The following is an 18,744-nucleotide window of genomic DNA, read 5'->3' on the forward strand; positions in this document are numbered from 1 at the left end:
GGATAACTGACCACATTACAATATTTATCAGCTAAAACTGTCTCTAATTTTGCCTCCTCTCAGCGCAGAGGACCTAAGAGCCCACCACTTCTCCTTGACGCCAGCAAATATTATGGGTGCTCAACAGCTTCCTGGAGCACTCCCCGCTTTGCAAGATCAGGCTCTCACTGACCTGGAAGACCAAATTACTTTCAGAGATGGCCCCTCCAGTGAGTGCTGGAGGTTTACATGGGGAAGCTTGCATTGAACGGTTGCACAGGCCAGGAAGCTTGTGCTGCCTGTGCTTTTTGTCGGTAAATAGGGGATGTCAATCTGCAGGGTTCTCAGTCAGCCCTTACATCAGCACTAAACTTGCACGAAAATATTTAAAAGATTAAAAACATTGCAAAAGAAGGAAGAAGTATTGCATTTGGAAGGAATTTCAGCCAGAGGTTCGTGGAGCAAAGGGTAGGATTTTAAGACCATTCCTACTTATGATGATGATGATTAATTATATTTTTGCAGCAGGCAGCAAGATAATAACTGCAGTGACTTTCAGTGTATATGACAGTGCCTTCTGAATACTGAGCAGGAATCTACCACTCATTATGAAACAACTTACAGATCATGTAGTCAGGATTTCATCTTGACCTAATAAATGGGGGTTTCACATTTCAGTTACAGAAGTTATTATGTGAGCTCTCTCTCAAACTAAGGGAAAGAAGTTTAAAATTCCTCCAAGATTCAAGTATCAGAATGTTCAGTACTGCTCTTAACAGGTCTGAATACAGCATATTCCCCACGGAAGAATGTAAATTTCCCAGCAGTTTTATAGAATAGATGTCTGTCTCAATATGGAACAGGCATAACAAACAATATTTTTGTTATATCAGTGTGTAATTAGATATTGCATGTCATGGATTCTGGCTGCCAGATTTATGATTCATCCAGTGGTTCCCTACAAGATTAACCAAATTATCCTATGTGTTGGGAAAATGCTGTAGAGCTTTGCATTCCCCTCCCATTGCAGCTTTTCCATCGGAAATACTGTATATCTCACACTGAGATGAGAATTTTTCACCATTAGACTATATTAGCATGTCAGTGAAGTGGGGAAATACTTAGGCAAAATCAGATCAATCAAAATTAGTCAAAAGCACAGACATGGAATTTACTAATTGAATTCTAGCTTATCTGTTCAGATGGAAGTGACAGAGAAGGAGAAAGACCTGGGTGCATTGGTCGATCATAGGATGACTGTGAGCTGCCAATGTGATGTGGCTGTGAAAAAGGCTAATGTAATGCTAGGATGCATCAGGTGAGGGATTTCCAGTAGAGACAGGGGAGTGCTAGTGCCATTATAAAAGGCAATGGTAAGACCTCATCTGAAATACTGTGTGCAATTCTGGTCTCCCATGTTTAAGAAAGATGAATTCAGACTGGAACAGGTGCCGAGAAGGGCAACTAGGATGATCAGAGAAATGGAGAACTTCCTTGACAAGAAGAGACTTAAGTAGCTTGGCTTGCTTAGTGTAACAAAACAAAGGCTGAGGGGAGATATGGTTGCTCTCTCTGTAAATACATCAGCGGGACAAGCACTAGGAAGGGAGAGGAGCTATTTAAGTTAAGGGGTAGTGTTGATACAAGAACGAATGAATATAAACTGTCCATTAACAAGTTTAGGTCTGAAATTAGATGGAGGTTTTTAACCATCAGGCTTGGTCTACACGGGGGCGGGGTTTGACCTAAGATATGCAACTTCAGCTACAAGAATAGCGTAGCTGAAGTCGACGTATCTTAGGTCGACTTACCTCACGTCCTCACGGCGCAGGGTCAACTGCCGCCACTCCCCCGTTGACTCCACTTTTGCCTCTCGCCATGGTGGAATACAGGAGTCGACAGCAGAGCGATCGGGGATCGATTTATCGCGTCTACACTAGACGCGATAAAATCGATCCCCGATAGATCGATCACTACCTGCTGATCCGGCGGGTAGTGTAGACGGACCCTTAGAGGAGTGAAGTTCTGGAACAGCCTTCCAAGGGAAGTAGTGGGGACAAAAAACCTAATTGGTTTTGAGACTGAACTTGATAAAATTACAGAGGGGATGATATGATGAGGTTGCGTACAATGGCATATGGCCCACCTGGAATGCTATTAGCAGATATCTCCAGTGGCTGGAGATGAATCACTAGATGGAAAAGGCTCTGAGTTGCTACTACAGACAATTCTTTTCCAGGTGTCTGCCTGGTGGGTCTCACCAGCATGCTAACACGGTCTAACTGACTTGGAGCTGGGAAAGAATTTTCCCCCAAGTCAGATTGGCAGAGTCCCTGGGGGTTTTTCGCCTTTCTCTGCAGTGTGAGGCATGGATTGCTTGCTGGTTTGAACTGGAGTAAATGATAGAATCTCTGTAACTTGAAGTCTTTAAATAAAAATGTGAGGACTTCAGTAACTCAGTCAGAGGTTATGGGCCTATTACAGGAGTGGGTGGGTGAGGTTCTGTGGCCAGTGTGAAGGGAGGTCAGAATAGGTGATCGTGATGGTCCCTTCTAACCTTAAAGTCTATGAGAAATAATACTAAATAATCATACTGGAATCAAATGAAAATTGTTATTTTCTTTCAAATTCCTCCATGCCTGTCTTGTCTCTCTCAGCTCCTTCTGCTCACTTAATACTGGCCTCCTTTCTGCTCCTTCGCACAATCTTTCCCCGTGGGTACAAGAGCCTTCCCTTCTGCAGCTTCTCCTGCTCTGAGCAGCCTTCTTGTATCGTTGCCTTATCAACCCAGCTAGACAACCTTAGGCCTTCTTTGTGTGCCAGAGCACAAGGATCAAAGAATTTGACAGCCCCTTGCACAGGTGCCCACTAAGGAGAGCCCTGGTTCCTCCTTGTGTACCATACAGGGGAAGTCACTGTCCAGCCCATAACATATAAAACAGTAAAAACCCACTAGACTAAATGCAGTTATAACCCAAAACTGTCCTTGAAAATGAGGACAGAGGCTTAGGACCAGACTGTTTCAATGTACTGGCCTGGGGAACTTTTGGGAGAAGAGACAGTCTGTACAGAAGAGATGAACTGTAGTTTAACTGAAGCAAAAGCAAGTTTCTAGCTCAGATATTAAAATATTTTAAGGAATATCCTTCCTTTGGAGGAAGTATTTAAACAAAGAGCTGGGAGAAAGCTGACAGGTGATAAGGAGCCCTCAAGTTGGACAGCCGTCTGCTGGGAATGTTTGCCATACATAGATATTACTCTGTATTAGAGCTGAACTGGAGGATGGATAGGTTGAGATCACAGAAGTAAATTCCGTACAAGTGAAAGGGTGTTAGATTAAGAAGTTAAATAAATGAAAACAGGCATATGGCCCAACTATAATGAAAGTTTATAAGCCAACATGAGAACCTCCAAAACATTAGTTGGTGACCTAGAGGGAAACATTCTACATACTAGGAATAGAGGAATGACATAATAGACATTTCTGAAGCATGGTGGAATGATAAATCAATACTGTGATACCTGTGTATAGTACCTATACAGTAAAGATAGATTAAAATATGCACAACACTTAATAGATTCTGCAGAATCTAACAGAAAAAAAAAACGATCTGTGTGGGAAAGCCCATATAGTAAATTTATACTGTTACAAAACCCAGTGCATAAAAACGAAACTATAAAGCAGTATTTGACAACTAGCTTCCAGAGCAGGAAAACAATAATGTTAAGGAAGATCAAAGAGGCAATTAAGTCTAATAAACCAGTGATAATGAGTGACTTCATCTACCCACAAACAAAATGGTCAGTGTCACAGTGGGACAAGGTTCGGATTGCTTCTTGGACCACTCTTTCTAGATCACACATGAATAGAGGCTGTTTTCATCTTAGTCATGTGTAATACACAGGAGTTGATTCAAGAAAAGATTATAATTCAGCCTTTAAGTAATAGGGGTTTGGCTCTAATTCAGTTCAATATCTTCAGGAGAGACTTTCTTTCAGACCTCTGGCTAAATTCTCTGCTGACATAACCCCATTGAGGTCAATGGAATTGAAATTAATGGAGTTACACCAGCAGAAAATTAGGCCAGGCCTAGTGCCAGTATAGTAATGTTGGGTAGGTGTGTGATTTTGTTCATGACATTTCTATACCAACAAAAGCTCTTTGTAGATGCAGTTATACTAGCATAAAAGTCCTTTGCCATATAGCCCATTGTACTCAGAAAACTGGCAAACGCTATACCAGCAAAAACACTTTTTGCTACTATTGCAGCTACACTAATAGGTTTGATAGCAATAGGTACACAGGCAAACCTTTTCTAATGTAGACTAGGTTTTGAGCTCCTACTCTTTTTGAGTAATAAAGATGAGGACTGTCTGCGATTGAGATGTTAAAAGAGAAAGTGCTGATGAGACCTGATATATTAAAGAGCAACAAGGTACTAGGAGTGAGTGGTATGTACTCAAAACTTCTGCAGGAGCTTAAAAATGAAGTGGCTTACAACTTCTGCTAACAAAAATATGTACTCTCTCATTAGAATCAGCTGCAGAGGACAGGAAGGGAACAAATGTTCACTACAGGATTTTTTATACCTTCCTTTTTGCACCTAGCATTTGGACCTGGCTAGCCAGTGACATACAACTGGACCAGAAGGACCACTGGTCTGATCCACTGTTGGAGTTCCCCTGTTGTGCCTCTCTCTTGCACAAGTGCTCTAGCCTGGAAGGGCTCAAAGAACCATCTTTGGGTACATCTGCATGGGGATGAAAGCCCTGTGGTACGTCTGTGGCTGGTCTGGGTTAGCTTACTCAGACTCGCAGGACTTAGGCTACGCAGCTAAAAATTGCTATGCAGACATTGGGGTTTGGGCTGGAGCCTGAATTCTGGGACCCTCCATCATTGCAGGTCCCAGAGCTTGGGCTTCTGCCTAAGCCTTGAATGTCTATACTACAGTTAAACTAGGGTGACCAGATGTCCCGATTTTATAGGGACAGTCCCGATATTTGGGTCTTTTTCTTATATAGGCGCCTATTACCCCCCACCCCATCCCGATTTTTCACACTTGCTATCTGGTCACCCTAAGTTAAACAGCTCCTTAGCCCGAAACCCATGAGCCCGAGTCAGCTGGCATAGGCTAGCTGTGGGTTTTTAATTGCAGTGTAGACATACCCTTTGTAGCCCCCTGATGAGAGGCCCGGTGCTGTTGCAATTCCTGGTTAAGACACTGCTCCCTGCTAGAACACCCTGGGGCACAAGTCACTCTGGCTCACGAGTTACGTAGATGCAGAGGAAAGCCTGGGTCCTCTTACACACTGTAGGGCACATTTAACCAGATGGCTACGCTCCCAAGAGATGATTCAGGGAGCGTGCTCCACCTGCACTTCAGTGAACAACTGGAAGGCATTGTGCCTTCCTGAGCCATAAAATATTCTGTAGCGTCCCTCTCTGTGGTCCTGTGCTGGGAGGTTCAATCAGGCCCTTAATGAGAGTTTATATAATTGTAATGGGAGAAATGGAATTTTCAATAGAGAGTCATATCTGTTGACTCTCCATCTCTTAGTCCTGGTGGGACAGCAGCTGAGTCAGGTGTTAGAGAGGGCATGTAATTATTGCATAGCTGTTCCTAGCCCTGCACAGTTCTTTCAGCACTTAGGTGGGCTTTAGCTACCAAACCTATGACAGCTGTAATCCTAGCTGATCTTTTAAGTGGAATAATATCAATATAGAATAGAAATTCACGGAGCTGACCTGATAATGGGGATGGAAATGTTCTACCTATGTAAAAGCCTAGATAATCTTCTAGGAATTGATATCAAGAGGACAGGCAGGTGGATTGGAGTATAGACCAGAAGGGAATAAATAGAAATGGAAAGTCTGATGTGATTGTTTATCATTGTTTTAAGGAAAACAACAGAGCTTTCAACTCTCTTCAAGCAGAATTCTCCTCAGTTATCAATATATTCAACATTCAAACAATGTTGGCAGATAGTGGTAGAAAAAGTCAGTTCCTGTGTGTGGTAAACATATTAGTGTGCAGGATTTGTGTTGACATAGAAAGTAGCATGTGGACATTGTGGATTTAACGTATATTGATGTAGGATAAACAAACACTTCAGTGTTATGTGTAAGCATGTGTAAATTAAATATATACTGGAAAAGCTGATTTCTCAAGGAGAATAAGAGCATTGTCATCCTAAGGAATTAAAGTAAAATTTCTCATGGGCGCAGATAGAAAGGTTCTTCCAAATGTCCAAGACAGTGCAGAAAATGGAAGAGAGGTCCAGGGTAGGGGTAGGGAGAATGTAAGAAGTATAAAAAATCCCATGTAGCGGAACCGACCAGTGCTGTACCCTGGTAGTTCTTTGATTTGTGCTTGTCACCCTTACATGTACTTTACAGTTAGTGTAAACACCAGTGATCCTGTGCAAGGATGCCAGCATCAGACTGAAAGTATGTGAGTAGTGAGTATTCAGAATACTCTTGGCTGTATATAATGAGGGCTGTTAACTCCAGCTGGACATCACCTCAAAAGCCTTTTTAAAAGGAGTCAATATTAGAAAGGCAAATGCTATCTCTAATTTTTTTTCAGGCTACTCGCCACTTCAGTCTCTTCCCCCTTTAGTTTTGTAATGATATATATACCCTATGACAGGAGAATATTTGCCTATGAGTCGTATTTTGTATGGTATAAGTTTCAGTCAGTTTAGGACGTCTGAGCAGATTGTGATATGAGAAGTGTCACTGTTACAGTTAGCGCTCCCCCCCTTTTGATAGGCCTTGTGTAAACACACACAAAGACGTGATCCCTGCCCAGAAGAGCTTGCAAACTAATTTATAATTTTGAAAAATCACCTATAAAGTTAACAACCCCCATTTCCCGATTCTTGAAATATGAATAACTGTAAAAATGTGGGTTCTTCCATAAAGGAAACCATCTTGGCCTGTCCATTATGTTTTTAATGTTATTCCAAATTGTAAAATGTGTGCCAGCCTTTGTGGTGACATCTTTTAAACAAACCTATACAACCATCTCTCTTATATTTAATTCTTCCAGAGCTTTCAGACAACTGGGGTTTATCTTACAGTTTCAGATGTATGCAGCTGAAATTTATAATATATAGTTAGAATATACAGTGAGTCACTGCTTGAATGTCTGATGATTATGTGCTCTCTGCAGGAAAGATTTCAAGTGAAGAATCCTCCACATACATATATCCAGAAATTAAAGGGCTATCTCGATCCAGCAGTAACCAGGAAGGTAAGAAGTATTCTGTGTCCTTTAGTATGCTCTCACTTCCGCACTAATAGGCAGAATCATCTTTGATTTGGAGTTCCTCCCTGTGTGTGAAAGGCCCTGTAAAAATCTTGAAGTCCATATCTCGACTACAGCGGCAGAGCTATGCCATTGCAGCTGTGCCGCTGTAGTGCAGACGCTTCCTACATCGATGGAAGGGTTTTTTTCCATTGATGTAGGTAATCCACTTCACTAAGAGGTGGTAGTTAGGTTGACAGAAAAATTGACCTAGCTATGTCTACAGTGTGGGTTAGGTCGACCTAACTTTGTTGCAAAGGGCATGATATTTTTCATGGCCCTGAGTGAAGTAGCTATGTCGGCTTAAGGTTTAGGTGTAGACCAAGCTTACAAAAGTCTCCCAGATTCCAGTCCTAACAAAACAGATGGAATCAAAGAGAAATGTTAGAGCATTGCTGTTTTCACAGTTCAGTAGGCAAAGAGTTAAATAGATGGTACAAATAAAAGAAACATCTGGCATAAGGAAAGATGGATTTAATGGCTTGTTGTGTTCTCAGTGCGGTTCCTAGTAGCTGTTCGTCCTCATAACAAAAACTACCACCTTTGGCACTAGTTGACTCTTTCTTGGCAATCTCATCAAAGAGGTCAAGGGGTGAATGGGAATGGAGGGTGAACAGCAGACCTGAAATGAACTTGAGACCTAGATGGATATTTCTACACTATTAACGCTACAGCGGCATAGCTGCCGTGCTACAGTTATGCTGCTGTAGTGTGGACACTTGCTACAGTGACAGAAGGGGTTTTTCCATCATTTTACTTAATCCACCTCCTCGAATAGCTAGGTTGTCAGAAGAATTCTTCCATCAATCTAGTGCTATCTACACCTGGGCATAGGTTGACTTAACTACATCTCTCAGGGATGTGAAGTTTTAAGTGTAGACCAGCCCTGTGTTTGAGATGGACTACCAGTGTTTGCCTAAAACAGCCCACCAACGATGAGCCCTTGATCCTCTTTTTTTAGAGAACTGTTTCCACCTCCTTTACGTCAGAAACGGTAATGAACCACCTGCCTCAGTATGTCAGCAGAGCTCCTGTAATCCTTTCCCAGCAGGATCAAAACCTGCTAACAGGAGCAGTGTTTTAGACGAACACTGTTACGTAGTCCTGTCGTGGTTTTTCTGGGGTCAAGATGGAGGCACACTGGCAGCTCAGTTGGGGAAGTTTGCATAGCTGTTGTCCTGGCTATCCTGTGGATAAAAAGAGGAGTTTAGTCTCTGGGGTTTTGAACATGATAGTACATTCACAAGGGGCCTCATCCCAATTTGCTTTCAAATACATTTCAAATCACTGGTATTTATTTACCTCAGCTGTTTGCTCATATTGTGTTGATGTTTTTAACAGCTTTTTTCTTTAAAAAAAAAAAAAGTAACCAAAGCATAGCTCCTATCAATGACTGGTTCTCCGTCTTCCAGCTTAAACAATCACTGCTTTGTGTTGCCATACAATTAGCTTAACTGGTGTCTTGTGGTAAAATACATATCCTGCCACATTGCTCCAAGCCCAGGACCAACCACACACTGGAGTTGAGGTGGGCCTATGTTATTGAAGAAATACAATGGGGCATACACTAGGTATCATTTTCTTTCCTGTTGGCCTTCATTAGCTCATGTCTTCAAGGCTGCAATAAAAGTATCTTCTGACACAATGCCTCTCGTTGTGGGAAGTGACAAGAAGGAAATGCCATTCTTAACTTTAAATTTGTCCGCAGCTGATTATAGTAAGAAGAGAAAAAAAAAAAAAATAAACCAAACGGTAAACAGGGGCTTTGTTTTTTCCTGGAGCATTTTTCAGATTCATGTAGTGTTTGGTTTGCTCTGTGGTCAGTCCCTGGGCACGTTGAAACCCTTTTTGTCCTAGTGCTATTGTCAGACTCCCCCATTATGACAAAATCAGTGTAACCTAAAAATAACTTAATCAAGTTTCTCTCTTTTGTTTTGTTTTATATAACTAGTCAGCTCAGATTGCAAAGGGGAAAGATTTACAAATGGGCTCCCTGGGCTGATGCTTGGGGGAGTATTCACATTACCATAATTATTGCTGTAATTAAGGTTGTGTCAGCATTTTGTATCCTAAATGTTTGTATGGTCAGGAGGAGGTAGTTCCAAACACTGTTGTATAATATTCATTTGAGTACTCAAAGTCTCCTGGAAAAATAGCTATTTTTCCTTGTGAGCTGCATTTTCAAGCACTTAGGTTAGCCATGTTTAAATTATATATTGCTAAGCAAATCACAGTCTGGTGGCTTCTTATAATCTTATAAATTACAGAACACTTAATTGTCTCTGCTCCAGGTTGCAAACAGCAACCCTGTTGGAGGATAATGACCATGCAACAGGCAGTTGTGGGACATTCTTCCCACCTCTGTCTCTCCACCTTCCCAGCTTTCCCATCACCACTGCAACACTAGACTCAGGCTGTGTCTTCATTGCAAAAAGAAAAGAGATGTGTTTTTACATCACAACACAGCGATCTTGAGGGAATTGGAGTCCCTGCAGTGACAGAAAACCCCCTTCCATTTCTGTAAGAAGAATCTACACTACGGTGCTTTGGCAGCATAGCTATGGCACCATTGCTGTGCCACGGCAGTGCCTGTAGTGTAGACATGGCCTCAGTGTGATCAGCAATCAGCATTCGGTGATATAGTAAGAAATGTACAGGAACATTTCCTCTCTCACAAGAAAAATCCCCAAAGAGATTAAAGGCCAAAAACCACATTCAGTGTAACACAGACCAGTGTTATACAATTCAAACTGCTCTTCATTCACATTGCTGGGCTGTTCAAGATAAGGATAGAGTCGGCTTCAACTCTGAATTTCCTGGGTTCACGCATTCCCACTCTTGCTGCCACTGGTGGAACTGCACTGATGGGAGATATTCAAAATAAAGCAAGATTATTAGAGAGTTCTGTACTGTATTGTAACTCAGTAGTTTACTGATATTTGCGTTTGATCTGGGCCTCATTCCAGCCTCTAATTTTGCACGTACAAATAATCACAGCACACAGATTGTATCTGGTGAGATATCTGGTTATTTGTTTGCACCTACAAATCAGGTAGTTAGATGTAAATGCCAACAACTCTTGTGTTGTGGAGTCAAGATTGCAGGTGCAAAATTATTGGCCATTGCTGAAAATCATGTCCCTATCCTGGAACTGTCTGAAATTTTGGGTACTAAAATAGAAATTGTATTGTAAAGAAATGTATATTCCTTTACAGAATTTTAATTCTCCTTTTCACTTCCACACTTTCAAATGAGGAAATTCAAAATTGTATTTGGAAGCAGGAGTTATATTTCTGAGTGTCTTTTAGTTGCTAGTCTGATTAACAGTCTTTCATTTCTCAGGATTTGGAAATGTTCTCAATATATTTTAATATTTAACATATTCTGTCTCCTATGGGATTATGGCATTTTTGAATAGCATCATGTGAGTCCAAATATGTTTCTCAAGTATTTTTTCCCCCAACTGAATTATAGAAATTCAGAAGACGAGTCCAAGAATCTACGCAAGTACTACGAGAACTGGAAATTTCTTTAAGAACAAATCATATTGGGTAAGAGTTATTAATATCCACTGACTGCTAGCTTTGGGCAAATATCTCCATGCTCTTTAAAGAATGAGGTGGCCTAATGTATTGGTCACTAAAGATTAGAAGGCTGGGATTTGGGCTGTGCAGTACATTAACGTGTTAGCTGGTCATCCCTGAAGGCTCACTTTTAATCTGCTCATTGTAGGCCCAATCCAATTGCCTTTGAAGTCAATGGGAAGACTGCCATTGACTTCTTTTAGAGCTGTATCAGGCCCTGGGGTAAATCAGAAGAGAAATGAGACTGATAGGGTCTGCAGTTTAGTCAACCACTCTCTATCATCCCTCCCTCCCCCCACCCCCCGATTTATAGCTTCTGCTCAGGAAACCTCAGGTCTGGAATAGTAACAGTTTTGCAGAGGAGCAATGAGATGTTGTTCTGGAAACTTCTGCATGCCACGTTTGCATGATGCCTTACTGCTAGCTAATACTTTCACAAGCACAAAACTTTCTTCAAATATTAATAGGAAAATGAATTTTGGAGAATTAGCTTTTTTTATTCCACATTCCATTTCAAATGCTTATTTATATCAACTTTGCCAACCTGTACTCAGAACCAGTCTCAGAAACTGAAGAGTTATTCAGCATTAGCATGTCAGACCAAAATAAGATTTCTTTAAAGCTTTGTTAAATGGTTCCAGTATGTGTGCACCTAAAATAGGTTCCTGAGGCAAGATTTCTGCACTTGGCGATTATATCTTGATGAAACAAGGAAAGGAGTAGTTGTTATCAGTTTGACTGATGCAAAAGAACAGCTGTTTTCTTAATCACACTGGGTTTCCTTCAACAGAAAACTCTGTCTGCCAGCTTCTTTGGCACGGAGGTCATAGAAAGTAACTGATTTTGACTCTGGATCAGGCAGACAGGGTAAAAGACATTGAACTGTCTGCACGGACAGGAGCATTTCTGCACCTACAGCACTATCAGGGAGTCCTTGGACTGCCAGCTAAGACCTGGACAGTGGGAAATGACTCAATATTTTAAAAATAAATTTGAGGCATTTGCTTACTTAGGCTGATGTGACAAAGAGCTGGTACTAATCTGTCTGAGGAACCTCTGTCCCGGGGTGATGGCAGTAGTCTCAGTAAACATTGTGAGCACAGTCTTTGTGATGTCTTTCCAATGGGCCTCTTTCCTTACATGGGCCTGGAATAGTTGTTGGCTTAGCTACATGAGAGCTGTATGTCTGTTCCATGGTATGTTGTGGTGTGCTGCTAAATCCCAGAGACTAAATATGGGAGCAAGCAACAGTCTCAGATTATCGAGGATTAAAATCAAGATTCCACTCCTTAAGAGCCAAAACTGCAGTTGGCAACCAGCTGTGATGAAATACAGTAGGACAGTGCATGTCCGGGATTTCCACAAAATGTTAAATGACTTTCTGAAACATTACAGAAATGAAGTCAAATTGACCATCAAATACTGAAGTTGAGACCATCATTTCTAATACGGTGTTGGCAGGGTTGCAAAGTTTCAGGATGAATCTTCCAGAGTAAGCCAATGCAATCTGTAAGCAATCGTAGCAGTTTGTCAGCAGCTAAAGTACAAGCTATAAAATGTTGTGGACAATTTTTTTTCCATGGAATTTTCAGTGGAAGTTTTCAGCACATCAGCTCACTCTTGAATTTTTGGAGACTTGCACCAGAGTTAGCCTTTCAAATCCCATTAAAGTCCATGGCTGACTGTGGCTAAAATGTGTGCAATTCTTTGATAACATCAAAGTGGCGATGTGTGGCTCTTTTGCCACACAGTGTAAAGTAAGTAACTCACCCAAGGCTGACTTTACCTAATAAAGGGGTTCTTTAGCAAAAAATCCTTCTAAAGGTGACAGTTTCCCCTCTCCACCCCCCGTCTAATGATTTTTTTAAGAAAGCCTCTCTTAACCCTGTACAAGATTTTAAGCTTCTTTGGGAAGGGGTATTTTTGGGATCATTAAGTTTTGAGCATATTATGGGTGCTACTGGAAATTAATATATAATAATCCTATGTGCTTCTCTGGCAGACTGTAAGAGACAAGGAATATCATAATGCATAGCCTATGTTTTTGTGTGGAAATTCTTCACATGTTCCTTCTTACAAGATTTGAAAATGTGAAGGAGTTGTTTCCACGTGTTGTTCATAGAATCAAATCCAGACATCAGCACTCCTGGGAGCTACAGCCTTTTGGTGTTTTGGTAGAAGTCTGAGGCCCTGCCTCTGTGGTGGGAGAAGTGTAGCAAGTCTTATTTTCTGCCTGGATAAAATAGTTTGTTGGGTTTTTTTGCGTAGTTTTTTATGGTTAATTGTAAGCAATTTGGGATGGGAGTTGAGAGAAGTGTCCTTTCCATTGTAATGAATAGCAGTGGGGGCTTGGCATGGCACCTCTCTCAGTTTAATGGAGTGCTCTCAGTTTTCATCAGGGCTGTTTGGAATCCCTTAAGCAGGGCCTGCAGAACATTGACAGTGTCCCAAAGTCTCTTGGGATATTACACATATATCACATCATCACTACAAGACAACTTCATCTTAGAGGACAAAGTTGAATAAGTGGCATCATTAAGGAAAGTCTGTTTCACAGAATGACGCTTTAATTTTTCTGAGGTAAACTCAGATCAGCCTGGGGGAAGAGAAGAATTATAAAAGCCGCTTTTGCTTGTTTGACTCTTAATGCTAGTGTTGGCTGGCCATGGCCTCACCATTGGCTGAATGATGACACTTCTTTTGGAAGATAATAGTTTCTGACTATAGCTATGCTAAGAGCTCCTTAAGGTATAGAACATGGGTGCTGGGAGGGGTCCCAAGGGCTGAGAGTTGCTTTAAAAGGTAACATAAATCTGGGGGAAATGCAGCCATATCCGCTGACGACTTTGGGATTGGGAGTTGCTAAATAGCTGCAGAGAAAATGAAATCACTATGGGTTGCATGGAGAGGTGAAAGAGCAAACTCTTTATGCTAACAGAAGTAAAGTATTGCAGAAAATTAAGTGTCCCCAGTAGAGCTGCTACATATTTACATGGGTGTAACTAAGAACAGAATCTGGTCCAACGTCTTAGTACTTGAATGAATACATAGATGCCAATACAGTGTGAACTTTGTGTTTTATAATAGTTTTCCATCTTAGATACATATATAACACCATTTTGAAACACTTGGACGCTCTTGGTATGTGGCAAACATCTAAGCGCACTCCATCTCCTGAGCCCTTGCTATGTTTTCTGCTTTATTTCTCCCCTTTTCCAGAATAAATAATTTCCCACTAGAGTCCAAAAGCATCCAGGCTGTGTCATTCTCAAATACAAATTTATGACTTACCACAGATATCCAGAAGGAACCATTGTGGCATATTTTGTAAATAATACAGTCTTACAAAATCAGTGCAATTTCCAAAATGCATATTTTCCTTCAGTCAGCTGGATGAAAGATATATGTGGCAAAATGTAGATCATATACTACTCCTGGAGGAATTCTGCCCCACTGCGCAATTCAGAAAATGTGCACAGATTTCCTTTCCCCACAGGTATGGGTGCAGTGCTGCTAGCCACCACTAGGGGCTGCTGGCCCTGCAGAGCCCAGCTCGCACATAGAAGACACAGCTGCGGGGAGGGAGCTAGCGGGTTCCTGGCAGCTGCAGTTCCCAGCATGCCCTGAGGAAAGGAGAGGGTGGCACACAGGAATCTCCGTGAAGCCTGGGACGGAGCATCAGGCTGTTTCTCCCTCTGGGTCCCTGGGCTCTGGGGGGAGTGGGTGGGTGTCTGGGCAAGGGGGGGCACCCACGGCTGGGTTGGGGGGGGCTGTGGGTATCTGGATTTGGGGGGTCCTGTGGCTGGGCTCTGGGGGGGAGGGGTGTGGGTATCTGGGCCAGGAGGCCCCGCAGCTGGGCTTGGGGGGGTTGCAGGTATCTGGACTCGGGGGGCCCTGTGACTGGGCTCTGGAGGAGGTTGTGGGTGTTTGGCCCACCGGCTGGACTCTTGGGGAGGTGCGGGGGAAGTGGCAGAGAAACAGGAACTGGGTTGTTATAGGGGTTTCTTTAACTTTCTACTCCTGAGGGAATTTTTGTGTGTGTCTGTACTGTTACAGACATATTAGCTGACAGGTATTTTGAAAAAAATTATCAAAATAATTGAAACTGGTATGATTATATAGTGTTATTTTGACAAATAAAATGTGCAGAATTTTAAAATATTGTGCGCAGAATTTTTAATTTTTTGGTGCAGAATGCCCCCAGGAGTAATATACATACCAAGATATTTATTCTACAATGTAAACAGTATGCTCTAAAACATAAGGCCTAAAGAATAACTCAAGGCTAGATTGTAAATTTACAATCTGCTCTGAGTGAAGGGCAACGCACAAATGCGCTGCCCCAAGAGCAAACTAGGGAGGGAATTGTAACTCTGTGTCATAATTCACTCCCTGGCTCTCAACTTATTTCAGGGGTAAATATTCTGCTACTGATAAATACTTCGCTATGCTGGTTGGTGTGTTGAGGAGGTATGAGGGATGAAGCCAAATCTCCACCCATTCTCCACCCCTTGGGTTTGCTCAAAACTAGGTCCAGATTCTCAAACCTTAGCAAACTAGCCCTGAATTTTTCACTTTTCCAATAATAACCAGTAATGTTTTGCAGGATTTCAAATTTTGTTGCAAATATTTTGCACGGCTCTGCTTTAGGGGCTTGAATTTACTTTAATAGGTTAAAGCTTTTTTAAAAAATGTGATCTCATATTAGTATGAGAAGGAAAGCTTATTTTTTAAAGAGATATGAAGTATATCATAGCGTAGCCTGGTGGTTATTATTCCTTAGCTTTTTTGTTGCCTATAACTTCTTGAAAGATCACTAAATGCCGGTACATGGAAAAAATGAAGGCAATTCATATGATTGTTGCATTTCAAGAAGCCCATAAATGCTGCTCTGGTATTGTCTGATTCCGTGGTTTGAGCAGCTTGCTGTGCCAGAAAGGAGATGAATGTGGGTTTGGAAGGAAGCTTCAGCTACATTGGTAGTGTTGTCATGGTACGTGTCTACTAACTACTCCAAATTATACTGGACCTTTCAACAGGAACTCAATTGTTATGGGGAAATGGGCAGCACTTACCAGAACCAGGTTTCTTTATTAAAAAGAAAAAAAAAATAGCAATATATCTGTGTAGGTTTTCCTGAGCAGTGCAAAGTGTGCATGGTATAGATATTAATGGTAGAAAATGTTTTCTTATTTGTGATGCTGCACACAAAGGTATATTTGTGAACCCTCGCTTCTTGAGTGAGAAATGAAAAGCATTTGCTCAATATATTTCTTTTCACACAATGGATGTTTTTGTAGATTGACTGAAACAAGAATTTCGTCAGATATGCCCCTGCACTGAACAATCAAATCCACTGATCTCTAATGATTTTTCTAACAGATGGGTCAGGGAGTTTTTGAATGAAGAAAACAAAGGCCTGGATGTTCTGGTGGAATATTTGTCATTTGCACAGTACGCAGTCACGTAAGTAAAACATGGCTTATGTTCATCAGGGTTCGCAAAACAAAACAACATAGTGTAATATAGATAGACTGGCAGAGAGAGTAATATCTAGTCAGATGTGTACTATTCCAGTAAAGTTGTTTCCATTGCAGTAGCTTGCACAGAATTATGTAGGTTCCTTAGAACAAGAGCAAATGGCAAAATTAGATCCCAAATGTTGGATCAGAGCATATTGCAGAGAGAAGGAAAACAAAAAACTTTGCTTGTATATTTATGCCATCTGAGCCAGAGGCGGATTAGGGGTTTGTGTGGCCTGGGCCAGAGCAAGTGGGGACCCCTCCCCACTCCTTCTGCCTGCAATCCGTCCTGCTTCCTGCCCCTGCCCTGCGCTCATGCCGGAGAAGTGGGTTCGGGGTGAGGGAGCTTCCCCTGCTTCCTGGCAGGAGCGCCAGGCGGAGCGGGGCAATCCCCCCGCGCCCAACCCCACTCCCCGGCAGGAGCGCCAGGCAGGTGGAGCAGGTGGGGATGCCGGAGCGCCCACTTTTCTGGGGGCCCCCAACTGGCGGGGGGGGGGGGGGCCCTGGGCACAGGCCCTGTTGGCCCAGTGGCTAATCCACCACTGGTCAGAGCAGCTTTTTTTTAAAGATTAATCACTTCTGTTTTAACTTGATCCCCTGTTAGTGGGACAAAGTACAATAAAGAATGAATAAATTTAGCATTACATCGAGATATTGGCCTAAGAAAAATGGCCAATTTTTTGCCTTCCTTTCCAAAAGCTTCTTTTAGATCCCACTGTTTGTGATCCTTCCCTCAAATATCATAAGATCATGTAACGGACATTATATTCTTAAATATATAGGCAAGGTTGATCTAAGTACACCCAGACAATTTTTTCAGCCATGTTGTATTATGATATAATGCCTATGAAGTTTAAAGCAAAATACTCACGTTAACTAATTCTCACAATACTCTGTTAAAGCTGGGTAGGTATAATCAGATCACTTTTATGGATAGGTAGATTTCAAGAAAGAGAATATCTATTAAAAGACCACTTAGGAAGTCAATGGCAAAACTAGGAATAAAAAAGGAGTCCTCGCTCCCAGTTGTCTGACCTTACTACTAGACAACACTTCCAAATATATTGTTATTTGTTCTGTATTAAAACAATGCAAAGTTGGAAAAACTCATTATGGGCCTGTCATAAATATAAAGGGAAGGGTAAACCCTTTAAAATCTCTCCTGGCCAGAGGAAAAATCCTCTCACCTGTAAAGGGTTAAGAAGCTAGGATAACCTCGCTGGCACCTGACCAAAATGACCAATGAGGAGACAAGATACTTTCAAAAGCCGGGGGGAGGGAAAAACAAAGAGTCTGTCTGTGTGATACTTTTGCCAGGGACAGAACAGGAATGGAGTCTTAGAACTTAGTAAGTAATCTAGCTAGATATGCGTAAGATTATGATTTCTTTAAATGGGTGAGAAAATAAGCTGTGCTGAATAGAATAGGTATCCCTGTCTGTGTGTCTTTTTGTAACTTAAGGTTTTGCCTCGAGGGATTCTCTATATTTTGAATCTAATTACCCTGTAAGGTATTTACCATCCTGATTTTACAGAGGTGATTTTTTTTTTTATTGTTTCTTCTATTAAAATTCTTCTTTTCAAGAACTGAATGCTTTTTTCATTGTTCTTAAGATCCAAGGGTTTGGGTCTGTGGTCACCTATGCAAATTGGTGAGGATTTTTACCAAACCTTCCCCAGGAAGTGGGGTGCAAGGGTTGGGAGGATTTTGGGGGGAAAGACGTTTCCAAACAATGCTTTCCTAATAAAATAAACCCAGATAAACGTTTGGTGGTGGCAGTGGAAGTCCAAGGGCAAAGGGTAAAATAGTTTGTACCTTGGGGAAGTTTTAACCTAAGCTGGTAAAAGTAAGCTTAGGAGGTTTTCATGCAGGTCCCCACATCTGTACCCTAGAGTTCAGAGTGGGGAAGGAACCTTCACAGGGCCAATGTAAATCATTGTATCTTCATTGACTGAAATGGAGGTAATTTAAACAACTGAGGATATGTTCTTACATACTCACAGGGTTTAACTTCATTATATTTAGGCTTGGAAGGATTAGATTTTTGACGGTAAGTGTTGGTAAGTGTCGATTTCGTCATATGCACACAAACCAACCAAAAAAAAAAGATCCATCAGTAAGAATCTGAATTTACAGATAGGCAAAGTAAGAAAATTGCTGCTTGAGAACTTATTAGAGTTTGATTTAAGGATATTTACTTTGTGTATTTTGTCATGGGATGTTGTGAATTTGTGCATTAACAGTTATAAAGCTTTAAGTTTTTGAATATCAATTTCCAGTGTCATAAAATAATTATTGTCTGACCCCCCCTTCTATTTTCGTGCAACTGTGAAGATTTAAATAGCTAAA

The 18,744-nt window shown here is 41.5% G+C and overlaps 1 protein-coding gene across 14 annotated transcripts in view; it reads left to right on the top strand.

Moving 5' to 3' along the window:
* The window catches only part of FMNL2 (formin like 2), a 268,077-nt gene that overhangs the window by 154,272 nt on the left and 95,061 nt on the right, over positions 1-18,744 (top strand). For all 14 annotated transcript variants that reach the window (XM_043525637.1, XM_043525640.1, XM_043525638.1 and 11 more), the window contains exons 3-5: positions 7,155-7,235; positions 10,764-10,840; positions 16,256-16,339. In XM_043525637.1, coding sequence (XP_043381572.1) covers positions 7,155-7,235; positions 10,764-10,840; positions 16,256-16,339 — 242 coding nt within the window. The remainder of the gene's footprint in view (positions 1-7,154; positions 7,236-10,763; positions 10,841-16,255; positions 16,340-18,744) is intronic.

The sequence above is a fragment of the Chelonia mydas genome, chromosome 11 (assembly GCF_015237465.2).
Source record: "Chelonia mydas isolate rCheMyd1 chromosome 11, rCheMyd1.pri.v2, whole genome shotgun sequence".
NCBI lineage: Eukaryota > Metazoa > Chordata > Testudines > Cheloniidae > Chelonia > Chelonia mydas.